General features: G+C 40.8%; 1 protein-coding gene across 5 annotated transcripts in view; it reads left to right on the top strand.

The window, feature by feature from the left end:
- Positions 1 to 14,135, top strand: part of PIK3CG (phosphatidylinositol-4,5-bisphosphate 3-kinase catalytic subunit gamma) — a 35,955-nt gene that overhangs the window by 12,534 nt on the left and 9,286 nt on the right. For all 5 annotated transcript variants that reach the window (XM_056339841.1, XM_056339842.1, XM_056339843.1 and 2 more), the window contains exons 3-9: positions 249 to 314; positions 418 to 643; positions 4,535 to 4,638; positions 6,965 to 7,111; positions 8,291 to 8,381; positions 13,267 to 13,397; positions 13,987 to 14,098. In XM_056339841.1, coding sequence (XP_056195816.1) covers positions 249 to 314; positions 418 to 643; positions 4,535 to 4,638; positions 6,965 to 7,111; positions 8,291 to 8,381; positions 13,267 to 13,397; positions 13,987 to 14,098 — 877 coding nt within the window. The remainder of the gene's footprint in view (positions 1 to 248; positions 315 to 417; positions 644 to 4,534; positions 4,639 to 6,964; positions 7,112 to 8,290; positions 8,382 to 13,266; positions 13,398 to 13,986; positions 14,099 to 14,135) is intronic.

Below are 14,135 nucleotides of genomic sequence, written 5' to 3' on the forward strand. Positions count from 1 at the left end.
TCTCTGCACTGCTTTATTTGTCATTAATAATATACCTGAAAATAACCTGTTGCAAAGAAAAAGTGCTTCTTGAATCAGACACAAAGAAGCTTTGCTTTGTTTTTTTCGACTTTGTTTCCTCAAAAGACCTGCTTTGTTACACATTTTCTACTCCTGCTGCAGTGTTCTCTAGATGTCAGTGGTAAAGCGTAAGTGCAATGGGATCATAAATGTGTTAGTAACATGTCTTCTATGCTTGTATTACTTAGGCTGTGAAATTTGAGCCATATCATGACAGCGCATTAGCCAGATTTCTGCTAAAACGTGGTTTGAGAGTAAGTACTTCAAAATGCAGCCAACTTGCGCTGAAGTTATGGCATTATTAAAACCCTTTGTCAAGAAATGTGTGCTGATTGTAGTATTTTTCTTTACCTCTAGAACAAAAGAATTGGTCACTTCTTGTTTTGGTTCTTAAGAAGTGAGATTGCCCAGTCCATGCATTACCAGCAGAGGTTTGCAGTCATCCTAGAAGCCTATCTTAGGGGCTGTGGAAAAGCAATGCTACACGATTTCATGAAGCAGGTCCAAGTAATCGAATTGCTGCATAAAGTCACAATGGAGATAAAATCAGTTTCTGCAGAGAAGTATGATGTCACTTCTCAAGGTATTTGCTAACAGGCATTTCTTTGTAATAATACTGCTTTTTCTCTTTAGGTGTAAAAATCTAGGCAGCAAATTGCACTGTTTATTTAGAAAATTAATGGATAAATTACTGTCAAAGGGCATCATTATTACTTCTTTTAAAATGCCAATGTAATAAGTTATTAGTGATTGAACCAATAATACACTGTTTGCTCATTCCACCCCAAAAGGAGAAGTATATCAATGTTATAGACACCCAGTACTTCCCCATGCGTTGGCTTATCTTCTTGAACCTCACGCCATAAAACTGGAAACAGCTAAGTTCTTGTACATAACCCTTAGCTGACTGCCAGCACTGAAGAAAGAAACAACCCGGGACACAAATATTAATGGAAAATAAAGAGGAAAAGTGACACTTGCCAAGAAACACGGCCTTGCCTAAGCAGTCACTAAAAGACTTTTGGCAAGAGGACTGGGGAGGAGTCCAGTACAGCCTCTGCTATGCCGCAAAAGTAGCTGGTGGATCAGCATATCGTTGGGGCTTTGCGATATGCTGAATAGGAGTCCTGTGAGACACAGATGTGGTATTGTTTTTTCTAGTTTTTGGAAGCCACAGTAAGGTTATGCAATGTCTGTTTACCTCTGGGTTTTGCCTGCCTTTATTTTTTCCCCCCACACTTCCTTAAAAGCTTGTTTGTCATCATTCCTGTTAGCTGCTTGATGTTGGGGGTAAATACGAGAAGACATACGACAATATTCAAATTTTAAAAGCTGCAGAGAGACCAGCTCTTCCTGCATGTTCAGCCTGGTATGTTCCAGCCCAGGAAATCCTTGGTTTGGAAAGCCTTTCCACTCTGGTTATGCAGAAGTGGCTGTGGTGGTGTTTAAAAAAATATTGGAGGAAATACGCATTTATTCTTCAATATATAATGTAATACCAGTTAACATTACCACATAGTATGAGTTAGGGGTCTTACTGAACCCCCATATAAAATATTCTTTCTAAACAACTTTCTAAAATTTATCTTAAAATGCTATATTATCTAAGTGTATTTGGTCAGAATCCTGTATTTTGGAAAGAAACTTTACAGCCTTGCAGATGGACATGTCCGTAACAGCAGTGGTTTCCATAATACATTATCTTTGAGAGGTATGTGGGCAAAGAAGAAAAGTTTCAAGGAAAAGCAATCACATTAACACCCACCAGGTTTTGAAGTTAAAGAATCTTTGCATGTAACGTACAGCAGAACATTGAAAGATGACTTATATAATTGTCATTTTCACTGAATAAGGCTTCCTGAAACTGTGGAGTGTCCTACTAATGCTATATCTAATTTAATTTATTCTCAGATTATTGAGGATATGATTTTTCCTACAGGCACTCTGTACTTCTGACATTTTAAAAAATGTATATCCTAAAATTTCTTCTTTATTACATTTTTTCCTCCCTATCATTTCTAATGTTCGTCGTTGTTTATGTTTTCAGTCTGAATGTTTTGGACTGTTTCACTTCATTCTGCTATGCAGCCTCATCTAATTCTTGTGTATATTTCTCTTCCTCCAGTATTTGTGGATTTTTTAAAAGAATACATTCTTTCCTGTTAGGTCCATACTAGTCCAGTAGCAATAATGCTGTCAAACTTTCTTTCGCTTTCCATGTAATCTCTTTGCTTATGTTTGAACACAGAGAGTAGTCTTAAATAAATCCTTAAGATCTTAATGTTACATAGGTTTATCTGCTTTCATCACCACTCTGTTAGATGATTTGTCTCCCAAGAATGTGTCTATGCAACTGTTTCTTCTCTTGAAATGCATAGCACTTTGTTCTTAAGCCAGATCAACTTGAAAATTGTTTTAGCAAGCGCCTTCACTTGTGTTTTAAAATCAGCTAATTCCTAATCTTTACTAGCTTCAATTGGTTGGCATACAATTTTCAAATTACATTATATTACAATGAGGAGACTTACTGAAATAAAGCTGGATTTGTCTAGGAATTCAATAGTAACATTTTAGAAAGCTGTTTTGTAACCCAAGTTACTACAACCTAGGTTTTTTTTGGGTTTGGTTTGTTTGGGGGTGGGTGGGTTAGTTTTTGGTTTTTTTTAAGATGGCTGATTATAAAGTCCACTCACTAGCTCCTATATATTGCTGTCAGATTTATTTATGTTTTACCAGAAATGATACCACATTAGTCACCTGGCACTGCTGGGTAGTTCTTTTCTAAAAGCCTTTAGAATAGATGTAACATTTGTGGTTTGAGTTCTCAGGTAATCCCTTTGGCTTGACTTTTTTAAATTGATAGCAGCTTTTGAAATGTCTTCATTTTCTGGACATAAGACAGCAATATGTGCTCACAGCCCAGAAGGCCAAACATATCCTGGGCTGCATCAAAAGCAGCGTGGCCAGCAGGGTGAGGGAGGTGACTCTCCCCCTCTACTCCACTCTGGTGAGAGCCCCCCTGCAGAGCTGCATCCAGCTCTGGAGTCCTGGACAAAGGAAAGACATGGACCTGTTGTAGCAAATCCAGAGAAGGCCACAAAAATGATCAGAGGGATGGAACATCTCTCCTGCGAGGAAAGGCTGAGAGAGTTGGGGTTGTTCAGCCTGGAGAAGAGAAGGCTCTGCGGAGCTGGGCAGACTTTGTAGTAGGACCTGCAGTGTTAGGACAATAGGTAATGGTTCTAAACTAAAGGAGGGTAGATTTAGACTAAATACAAGGAAGAAATTTTTTACAGTCAGGGTGGTAAAACACTGGAACAGGTTGCCCAGAGGGATGGTAGATGCCCATCCCTGGGAGCACTCAAGGTCAGGTTGGACGGGGCTCTGAGCAACCTGACCTAGCTGAAGGTGTCCCTGCTCATTGCAGGGGGATTGGGCTAGATGAGTTTTAAAGGTCACTTCCAACCCCAACCATTCTATGACTGTATGATTTTAGAATTTTGTATATTAAGATATCTAGGTCCATTTCCTATTACAAATTTTTTGCTCTTTAATTTTTATCTCCAAAATTACTTGAACATGTATATGCAGCCTCTGCTGTGTAGCTGCAGTTTCTTTTAGACCAGTGTACAAGTCTTTGTTGATGAACAAAGTGTATCATATGTAGTTTGATGCATACTGTTCTAAGCTGAAGATTTAGAAGCTTGAGGTTCTGAGTGAAAAGATTCAGTTCATATATGATCATTAAAATTCTTGTTTTTATAAATATACAACATTTTTTCTTCTTACTGGAATGTGAGATTAACAAGGCTGCACTGTGAAACTAGTTTTAGGAGGACAGGAAATTCAGTATCTCCATAGTTGGAGGCCTTATAAATGAAATATAATTGAATCCAAGAATTCAAAAGCCAGGAGTCTATCTGCAAGAGCAATAAGATGTGTCAAAATAATACTGGAAAATGCAAGGTGCTTTTAAATGCCTCCTTCTGAGCCTTTGGTAGATAGATCATCATCTCCTTGGCTGGAAAGGAAAAAGGGCAAAATATTTTTTAGTGTGTTATACTGTGTTTTGTTTTGTTGTTTAAACAAAAGGTGACATTTTAATGTAATCTCCTGAGTCTTCAGAAGAACACCAAGTGCTGTGCAGTGTTTCTAACACTTTGTAGAGGGCACATGACTTTGTGAGGTGCTTGAAGACTTTACTTTTAGGTATCTGAAACAGCCCTGGCCATTAATAGTGTAAGTTAAAAGAGTTTTCCTCCATTCCTCAAATCAGAAGATCCTTGAGGAGAACAATTTAAAAAGTAGCTTAACAGAGGAGGTTTTTAGCTAAATCATCATGGTTAACAAGTTTGGTTACCTGTAATGGTTGGACTTGGTGATCTTAAAGGTCTTTTCCAACCTATATGATTCTATGAGCTTTTTTTGCCTTCCAACTTTTGATTTCATTGTGTTGTCTTACTTGTAATTGCAGTTATTGCACAGCTGAGGCAAAAGCTTGAAAAACTACAGAGCAGCAAACTTCCAGAAAGTTTTAGAGTTCCATATGATCCTGGTTTAAGAGCAGGAGCCCTAGTGGTAAGTATATTCTGCGTTTCTACAAACCCTTTTGGAAAAAAATCTCCTACTTGCAAGTATGTGTCACTGGATAAAAAAACTTTGCTAATATGTCTAAAGGTCTTATTTTACTGAGACTATAATGACATTTCATGGTCTCAGAAAGTTTTTATTCCTAAAGCTATTAGTACTTTTCTGAATGTAATGACATGCCACCAGGCGCTAAAAAAAATGCAACTACCCATAAATTCCTAAACATTAAACAGCAGTTACGATTTTTCCATTCATTTAATCCAGGATTTAACCAGGTAACTGACACTTTTTTTACATTTAATACCTGTATCACTCTTTTATCTGACTTCAGGGGCTTTAGGATACTCAGTTTCTGTTCTTCCAGTTACTTTCTTTGTCTTGCCCTGATTTATATCTGTCATTAATGTTTAGGTCCAGACATCTTAGCAGCAAAAACGTCTACCTTATCTGTTTCTGATTTTTCAATATCTCTATGTTGCTTATGTTGCTTTTGTTGCTTTGATTAGAAAATACATTAAGATTTTGTTAGAAATACATTAAGAAACACTTGGCGTTTTCTGTGTTGCTGCCTCAAGTTTTGTGGTGAGATTGCAGTGGATAGTTTTGACTCAGAGTTAAAAATAAGATTAATAAATCAGCAGATGTGTTGTGAAAGGAATTGGCTCATGCATCTGCTAGGCAATGTGATGTTTGGGTAAAGAAGCACACCTTGGGTTCACTTGATGTGCAGCAAGGAGCCTAAAAGAAAAGAATCCCTTGATTTTTTACCTTAGCAAAGGACGACAAACCATCCCACCTAAGGAACAGGTTGCTGAATATTAGGGTAGTCAGTTGGGTATTAGTTGTCTAGATCTGGCCATTTTTCTGTTACTTAAACCTGTGCCTTGACAGGCTATAAGCTAGTCTATCTTCAAGCTGAGAGAGTTAAACCCCTCCCAGCTTATCATGACAGAGGTGATGTCAGTACAGAAGTCAATTCAAACATTGTTTACTCAGAAATATAGAATTTGTGGCTTCTTAAATACCATTTTCTTGACTGTGTTTCTCTCTCTTTAGTCTTTTGTGTACAAAAATCATCAACTGCTTGATAGGAAGTAGATTTCAAAACAAAATAAAAGATCTTGCAGGATTTTCTAGTTTTCCTTCACTTAGGAAGTATTCAGCCCTACCAACACCTTCCTAGATGAAGGAAGCAGTAGATTTGCTATGGAAAGTAGTTATGTCCAAGAATAGATGGGTTAGAGCCTTTTTCTTTTTTTTCCAAACTATATAAACAAAAACATTTGATATAGCAAACTGCATTAGTAAGCTTTTGTTTCATCTTTATTCTAGCAAGTGCTACTTGTCCATAATCTTCAAACCCTGAAATTTGACTAGTCTAAACCAAATATTAGAAGCAAAATCAGTGTTTCTAGTAAGTTCAAAGATTTAACAACTTCTTTCCTTTTTAAAAATAAGGATAGTAAATACTCTTTTGTTTTAAGCTTCAAGCTCAGAACTCCAATCTATGAAACATGAATATTCCAAAATACTTTTCTTTGATTTCATTGATTCTGTTGGCTCTCAAACACTAATGTGCAATTGCTTTTATTATTTTAGATGGCTTTGTTGTACACAGTAATGTTCAACAATGGGCCATGAATTCCAGAATAGAAAGTACTACATACTGCAGTTGTATTAGACATAGTAAGTTGAGAAAACATTTGAAATAATGCAATTTCAGTAGTTTTAATGCTGAATTTCTCAAGATGAAAAATGTAATAAAACTAAACAGGGAATTACTTTTCTTATTTTATGAATGAGTATGTTAAATTAGTTTCACAAATGCCATTTTCCCCATGAATTTGAACGATTTGCTAAGGGAGTTGAATCAAGCAGTGTGGAATAACTGAAATTGCTGGAAGTCACAAGGGTGGATGATGTGGTAAAGAGCATTGAACAATGTTTCAGTTTTGCAAAGCACCTGCCAGAGTGCTGTTGTGAGGGTACATATTTACCATTTTTTTTCAGAATCTCTTATTCCTGGTTTAAAAGTGTGGGGGTTTTTTATTCTGTCTGAAGCAGATTTCCAAGCTAAATCCAGTTTCAGAGAGTCAAGGCGTTTCCTTTATCATGAACAATGTTAAAAGTTGTGCAGGTTTAGTATGGCTTCATGTGGCAATTGAATACCGTTGCTTGCATGTGCTTTCAGTGTGTTTCTTGTGGTATAACTGATTGGAAGTCAGTAAACTACTCTGTAGCTGGTGTGTGAAAAGCTTAGTTGTGTTGATGTTGGAGTACAATGGCTAGCAAGCAATAAATGTGTCTTTCACAGATAGAGAAATGTAAAGTAATGGCATCTAAGAAGAAGCCCCTCTGGCTCGAGTTTAAATGTGCAGATCCAACAGCTCTATCAAATGAAACCATAGGCATAATCTTCAAACACGGAGACGACCTACGTCAGGACATGCTTATTTTACAGGTATGGTAGCTAAAATGTATAAAATAAGTAACGTGAATATTTTAAAATCCTTTTACTTTTCAGAAGTGTGTATATGTTGTCTTTACTGTCCATATGAAATATGAGGATGTCTTTTGTTTTTTAAACTGTGTATAGCAAGGCTAACATAAAAACTGGATCTTCTTTCTTGTACTACAGTTTTTATGTTGTTGTGCTTTGGGTTAACCCTGCTGGGATGGGGAAAGAGGAAAGGAAGAGTAAAAGCAAGAAAACTTGTGAGTTGAGGTAAAAATTTTGTAAGAAAAGGAGAAGTGGAAGAAGAGAGAAAGCAAGCAAAACAAGTGATGCAAAGGTGGTCACTCACCACATCCCATGGGTAGGCCAATGCCCAGCCAGTTCTTGTGCAAAAGATGGTTAACCTACCTAACCCCCTTCCTCTCTGGTTTATTGTTGAGTATGACATTTTTCAACATGGAATATTTCTTTGGTTGGTTTGGGTCACCTACCTGGTTATGTCTTCAACCAACCTCTTGTGCACCCCTGGTCTATTCACAGTGGAGCAGTGAGAAACAGGCAGCCTAGATGCTCTGCAAACACTGTTCAGCAATAGCTGGAATATCAGCACATTACCAGCGTTGCTTTGGTCACCAGCCTAAACCACAGCACCGTGCGAGCTGCTCTGAAGAATATCTGAACGTCATCGCAGCCAGACCCAGTACATACTGTTACCCTGTTTTCCCCTGCCATGTGCCGTGCATACTTCACAATTTGGTGTTCTAAAGAATCTTCCTTAGTGCAATATGGCCTGTTTTTCTGATGAAGCATTTTTATCATTTATTTATACAATGAGTGAAGTTAACAAGTGAAAAAGAAATCAGCAGGTATCAGTGATTAGTCTGACAAGCTTTGACAAAGTTTGTTAGAACTTTGGGGGATACTTAGGGGAAAAAGCTGGACATACCTGTTAATGTACTCAATTTCAGCCCATGTAGAAACCATACAATATATTTATTAATACTTTATTAAAAGTATAGATTGCCTGGGCACAGGACAGATGAGAAAATACAAACCCTGGTTCTGTAACTGATAATCTTGAACAGCTGCATACTTTCTGTATTTATTTCTTAATCTGCAAGACAGACAAGTAAGTAATGTCCAAATAATTTGAAATATCTTAGCTTGTATGTTTGTTTTTACTAGATTCTTCGGATTATGGAATCCATTTGGGAAGCAGAATCCTTGGACCTCTGTTTGTTACCGTATGGTTGTATTTCTACAGGGAACAAAATAGGTACGTGATCACACTGCGATTATAACTACAGTATTTTGAATTTCTAGAAGTTGCATATAGGAAAACTTTTCTGGTATGCACTGCAGTCCTGTGATAAGTAGCAGTTCAGTATACTTTCTGTGAGCAGCCTTCAGTTGTCTCTTAGCGATGGTTTCTGCCCTTCCGATGATCCTTCACTGCTGCGCTAGGTTAACTCAATGCGATTCCTGTGCAAGTCCAACTGTTCGGGTCCTGCTCCAAGTTGCTCTGTTGTTATGAAAAAGCGCTGAAAGTGACCTACTCAAGATGTGTTTTAATGTATTGATAAGAATAAAACAGAGAAAAGAGTTAAAATACCAAAACATTTGTTTTTTTCCTGACCTTCATACCCTATACTACACAGAAGCATTACTCAAGAGGATGCGCAGGCAGTATTTCTCAGTGGGCATTAGCTCCTGCAGTGCAGGTGAAATTTTCCAGAAATTGTGGTGGGAGAAATCGAGTAGTTGCTTACAAAGCTTCTGGAGAACCGATGCTGTGTAGATGTACCGTGTTGGGGCGTCAGGCGTGTGCGGCGGGCCGGGGCGGCCGCTATGCGCAGGTGCCCGCAGCCCCCCCCTGCCCGCCAGCCCGTGCCCGCCGGCTCCAAGGCGGCCCCGCCGCTGGGCCAGGCCGAGCCCTCAGCCGCGGCGGCGGCGCCCGCGGGGGGACAGATGGCGGCGGGGGGGAACCCCGGGCCGGGGCAGGGGGTGCCCGGAGGGGGCCGCGCCCCCGGGGGCGGGCAGCCCGCGCCGCGCCGCGCCGGAGCAGCTCCCGGCAGCGGGGAGCCCCGGCCGGGGCCGGGCCGCGGGCAGGGCCGGTGCCCCCGGGGGCGGGGGGCCCGGGCTGGAGCAGCCTGTGCCGGAGGGGCTGCGCCCCGCGGGAGGGCCCCGCGCAGGAGCGGCCCGGGCAGAGCCGCAGCCCCCCGCGGGAAGGGCTCCCGCTGGAGAAGGGCCTGCAGGAGCGGCTCCCGCCGGAGGGCCCGGGCTGGAGCCGGGCGGCGTGTGAGGAGCCGCCCCCGGAGGCGGCCGCGGCGGCAGAGGCGGCGGGGGACGGACCGGCCGCAGCCCCGGCCCCTCGGGGGAAGGAGGTGGAGAAACTCGGGAGTAAAGTTAAGCCCGGGAAGAAGGGAGGGGTGAGGAGAAGGTATTTTTAAGATTTGCTTTTACCTCTCATTATCCTCCTCCGATTTGATTTGGTATAAATTAATTTCCCCGAGCAGAACCTGTTCTGCCCACCGGTGAGTGATTTCTCCCCGTTCCTATCCCGACCCACTGGCCCCTGTGCCATGGGGCAGTGACAGAGCAGCCCGGTGGGCACCTGGCAGCCAGCCAGGGCCGACCCACCACAGCAGAGCAACCTGATCGGCTCTGCAAGACTCCAATGACATCCAAAAATGCCAAACTGTTGCATAATTTATCCGTCCTGATGGCTCCAAACTGACTCTTGGTGGTTGGATTTTTATGTATTATGTACCCCAGCACGTCCACGTTGCAGAGTTTCCTGGTATCCAGATAATACAAAACTGGCCATAGAGTCAATTCTGCTGAGCAGTTCTGGAGCGATGGGCTCGAGAAAAGCCTCCTCAGTATAGAAAAATTGGCCATGCGCAAACGCAGCTATTGTGCCGAAAAAAAATGCTTTGGCTGGTATAAGCAGCATGTCAGTGAGACGGATTAGCAAATACAGCTCTGCCATTTACTTACAGCTTGAACATGTGTAAAAATTAGCAAGTCTGTTAATTCCTGTCATCTGTGTAGCTGGCAGTGTGAGAGTAATTGCATGGATTAGTAAAATAATGATATACTGTGTGTCTCCCGTGATGTCCAGCTTTTTAGTTCTTTTCTTTTTCAGCAATATATTTTGTTTTATGGATTGAACAATAATGAACTGAGTCCCAGTAAAATTAAGAACTCTTTGTAATATACATCTGTAATGTAATTCCTCTCTGAAATCCATTGCCACATAGAATTTTTATCATCCTTTTTTTTGACTTCAAGATATCTCAGCAATGTAGAAAACCCAAACTCGTTGATAGTGTGATACTTGGTAGTGTGGCACAAAAGAATTTCCTTTCTCCTAATGTAAGTGTTTTAAAATTATATAAATTGTATTGATAGAATTCTAATAGTAAAGGAAATGGAAAATTATATATAAAAATACTAACTAGATATAAGGAGGGTTGGTTTTCCCCCTCTCCTTTAGGTAACCTGATTTTTAGAGAGATTTTTAGGACTTAATTTTGTTTAAAATCATCTCAAGACAATATAATGTATCAAAACAATGGAGGAAGGTGGAGCAATTCTGCAGTCCTAGCATTCATATGTTGAAGTTACAGACTGCATTATTCTTTCATGAATTTTTCATTGACTCTCCATTCTTTTATGTCAAGGAATTAATTGTTTATTTTCCTATACACATGGGGGAGATGTAAGAATTGGGCATCTCTTCAGCACCACAGTAGGAGCATGGTTAATTACATAAAGACTCCAGTTTGCTGAGAATTACCTGCAGCCTAAATTAGTAATACCCAATGTGGGACACTTTGATGTAGAGCTTATGCTTGTTTGGAACAAAACCAAAGAGTAGTGGCATGCAAATGTTCTTTCACAGTATTCATATGTGGTTTTCTCCCAAGCTGTTTCTTCCCTCCCTCTTAACATTTCCATGGAATCTGGGGTAGTTTCTGTGGGTTGACACAAGGACGGTACCCCATTCTACGCTGAGCCCAGGGAAATAGCCTGGTGTTTTACACCTGGGGCTGGCATCCCCTCCTGTGTAGAGCTTAGTCTGCTGGAGACATCTGCATTCAGTGTAGTTTGCAGTTTTGGAAACCATCCGTCCTCTCTACTGCGCCACCAAATTGACCTCTGTAGGAGCAACTTGCGCTTCTGTGTATGACTGGTAAAAGATCGTGCCCTATTCTCTCTCCGTTTGACATGGCCATGTGTTGTTCATGGCTCTGCAAGGCAATTATCACTACTTACTATGCTGCGTCACTGCCAAATTTTGAGAAGTTCAATCTGGCACTTAGTTTAAGAGTCACCTGCTTTAGTACCACAGATCCTCAGAAACACGTGGCATGGTGTGTTTACTGCTCTACTTCCTCCCAGTTAAATACAGCCCAGCTGAGATCCTCTCTCCAGTTACTGAAGCCTCCTCTAGGGCTAACCAGACCTACTGAGAGGCATGTCTGTATTTAGAAGGATTTGCCAGTGGAGCTGTACTATTCCAGCGGATAATTTTTTTTACCATGCTACCTTTGAAGTGTTTACTTGGGCAGAATAAGCTGCACAACATTCTCTGTAGGTTTTACACCACTCTTGGCAGTGCAGTGGAGAATGATCAGTAAAGGGTTTTCATTAACAGCTGCTTTAAAAGCTGGGGACTTTTCACACTGCTAATCTGCATAGTTATCCTGGGAGAAGTTTTAAATGCAAGGGGAAGCAGAAGATGCCTCTTGCCACAGCTCTGCTCCCCTGAAATCCAGGAGCTGTTGGCCGGTAGAGGGAGATTTGTGAGCACAAGCGGGGAAGCCTTTTCCACAGTTGGAATGTAATCTGGAGCTCACTCCCAGGAGGAAAACAAGAGCTTGACAAGCACAGACCAAAATGCAGAGCTTTTTAATTTGGTGGTGTTGGTGATGGGTTTTGGAGGTCGTGTTTCCACAGTATTTTATTACAAACAAATCCAGGCCACTGTCAAGGCAGAAGAAATACCTCCGGGGGTATTCAGCTATGAATTCAGCCATGTGTGGAAGACAGGGGCAGGAAGAGGTTACTGTGTCATTACTCTGTTACTGAAAAATTTGCACATAATTCAGTAATTTCAAAAGAGTAGGACTGTGAATAGATAGAAATTCATCCATTTCAGAGAGAGTCAAACTGAAACCAAATGAGAAACTGCTTTGAAACACTTTGGGAAGAAATGTTTGCTTGCTTATCTTTGAGCTGGAGCTGAAGCCAGACTTTTACCTAGAAGACACTACTGAACTTGAACCAGAGGAAGAAAATAAAGTATTTCCAGTTACCAAATAAGTGCAACTAAAATCTGACCTTCTGCCATACAGGTATGCCCAGTATGAGGGCAGACTGCGTTTGCTGGTCTTGGCTATAGTGCACAGTTGTGTTGCAGGGCAGAGTTGTGTTGCAGCCTCTCTTTCTGCTTTTCTCTGTAGCCTTCATTGCATGCCATGTTAGTATGAACAGTACTTGTTTCTGCATCATATTCCTGTGATCTGCTGATTTGCTTTTGCAAGGATCTGTTCAGTTTAGGGACTGACCTCTGGGCCCCAACAGCCAGAGCTTTCCATCAGCAATACTGCTGCTGTACCTCACTGTGTCATAGTGTTTCTGAACTTTCTGTGCATATGCACACATAAGCTTAAATTGGATTTATCGCAGGAGGCCCAGCTCTGTTCCTCTGCCACAGCTCTAGCCACACTTGTATCCCTATGCTGCTGCAGTGCTGCAGTGTCTCTTCAGCTGCTCAAATCTGTGAAGTTGGAGAGAAGCTGGTGAGAATGTGAATGGTACACGGGCTTCTGCAGGGGATCAAAACAAGAGATAGTTCCTCTCCTTGAGAAAAATCTTATGCAGAGGGTCCCCACTCATCATCTGACTCTTTCCATTTTAAAAGGTTTTAAAGTCTCCTGGAAGAGTTTAGGATGCCAGGCTAGTTACGAGCTCTGGCTGGTTTCAGCTGGGAATGAGCAAGAACCACTGTTGATTGTAAAATAAATTTCTGCTCATAACCTATGAATTTCTGCAGTTGATTTTAAAACCAGAGTTTAAAATTTAATTTTGCATATTTATAATATGTTTGATATAAATGTAATAACTTATAACTTCCTTCTTATTTTCTCTAGGAATGATTGAAATTGTGAAAGATGCGACAACAATTGCCAAAATTCAACAGAGTACAGTTGGCAACACTGGTGCATTTAAGGATGAAATACTAAACCAGTGGCTCAAGGAAAGATGCATGATTGAAGAGAAGGTGAGTTCTTTGAATTTTTAAGTAGGATTTTCAAATGCACCCTACTAATTTAGGAGCATGGAGCTCACATGGTTTTCTTTGTGTTACATGAGTTTGAAAAATCCCTTCATTTTCCCTGTACTCAGCCACAGGTGTCTGTGAAAGAGCCTTTAGCATCTAGCTGGCAGGAGAGCTGCTGAGGAGCAAGATGCTTTAGAAGTGACTCCTTTGTCCATAGTATTTAGAATTGATACATGAGGGGCAAATTGAAAGGATAGCTAAGAACACTGAAAGGCAGTGTGGTTTTAGAAGACTTAAATACAGGTTTGGGTGCTCACAGTTCCTTTGCTTATGTAGGTCCACTGACCTACTAGAGCTTTCTGACAGCTTTTTTTCTCATAAAGTGTAAACAACTATATGCTTATTTTATTTGTGCTAAGGGATAGGAGCCTTCTCACACGGTAATCCCAGCTGTGCAACAGTGTATTTTAAAGGACAGGTTGTCTAACTGTTGATAGGTACGTGTTGACAGAAGGGTACATGACTTTGAGAATGACTGAATTTAGTTTCTAGCATCGAAGTATTAAGCATCTCTAAGATTTGTTTTTAGTTTCAGGCAGCTGTGGAAAGATTTGTTTATTCTTGTGCTGGATACTGCGTGGCAACCTTTGTACTTGGAATAGGAGACAGGCACAATGACAACATTATGATTACAGAAACAGGTGAGTTATTTTTTGAGAATTTCATAGAAGTGGGACT

The sequence above is a fragment of the Falco biarmicus genome, chromosome 5 (assembly GCF_023638135.1).
Source record: "Falco biarmicus isolate bFalBia1 chromosome 5, bFalBia1.pri, whole genome shotgun sequence".
Lineage (NCBI taxonomy): Eukaryota > Metazoa > Chordata > Aves > Falconiformes > Falconidae > Falco > Falco biarmicus.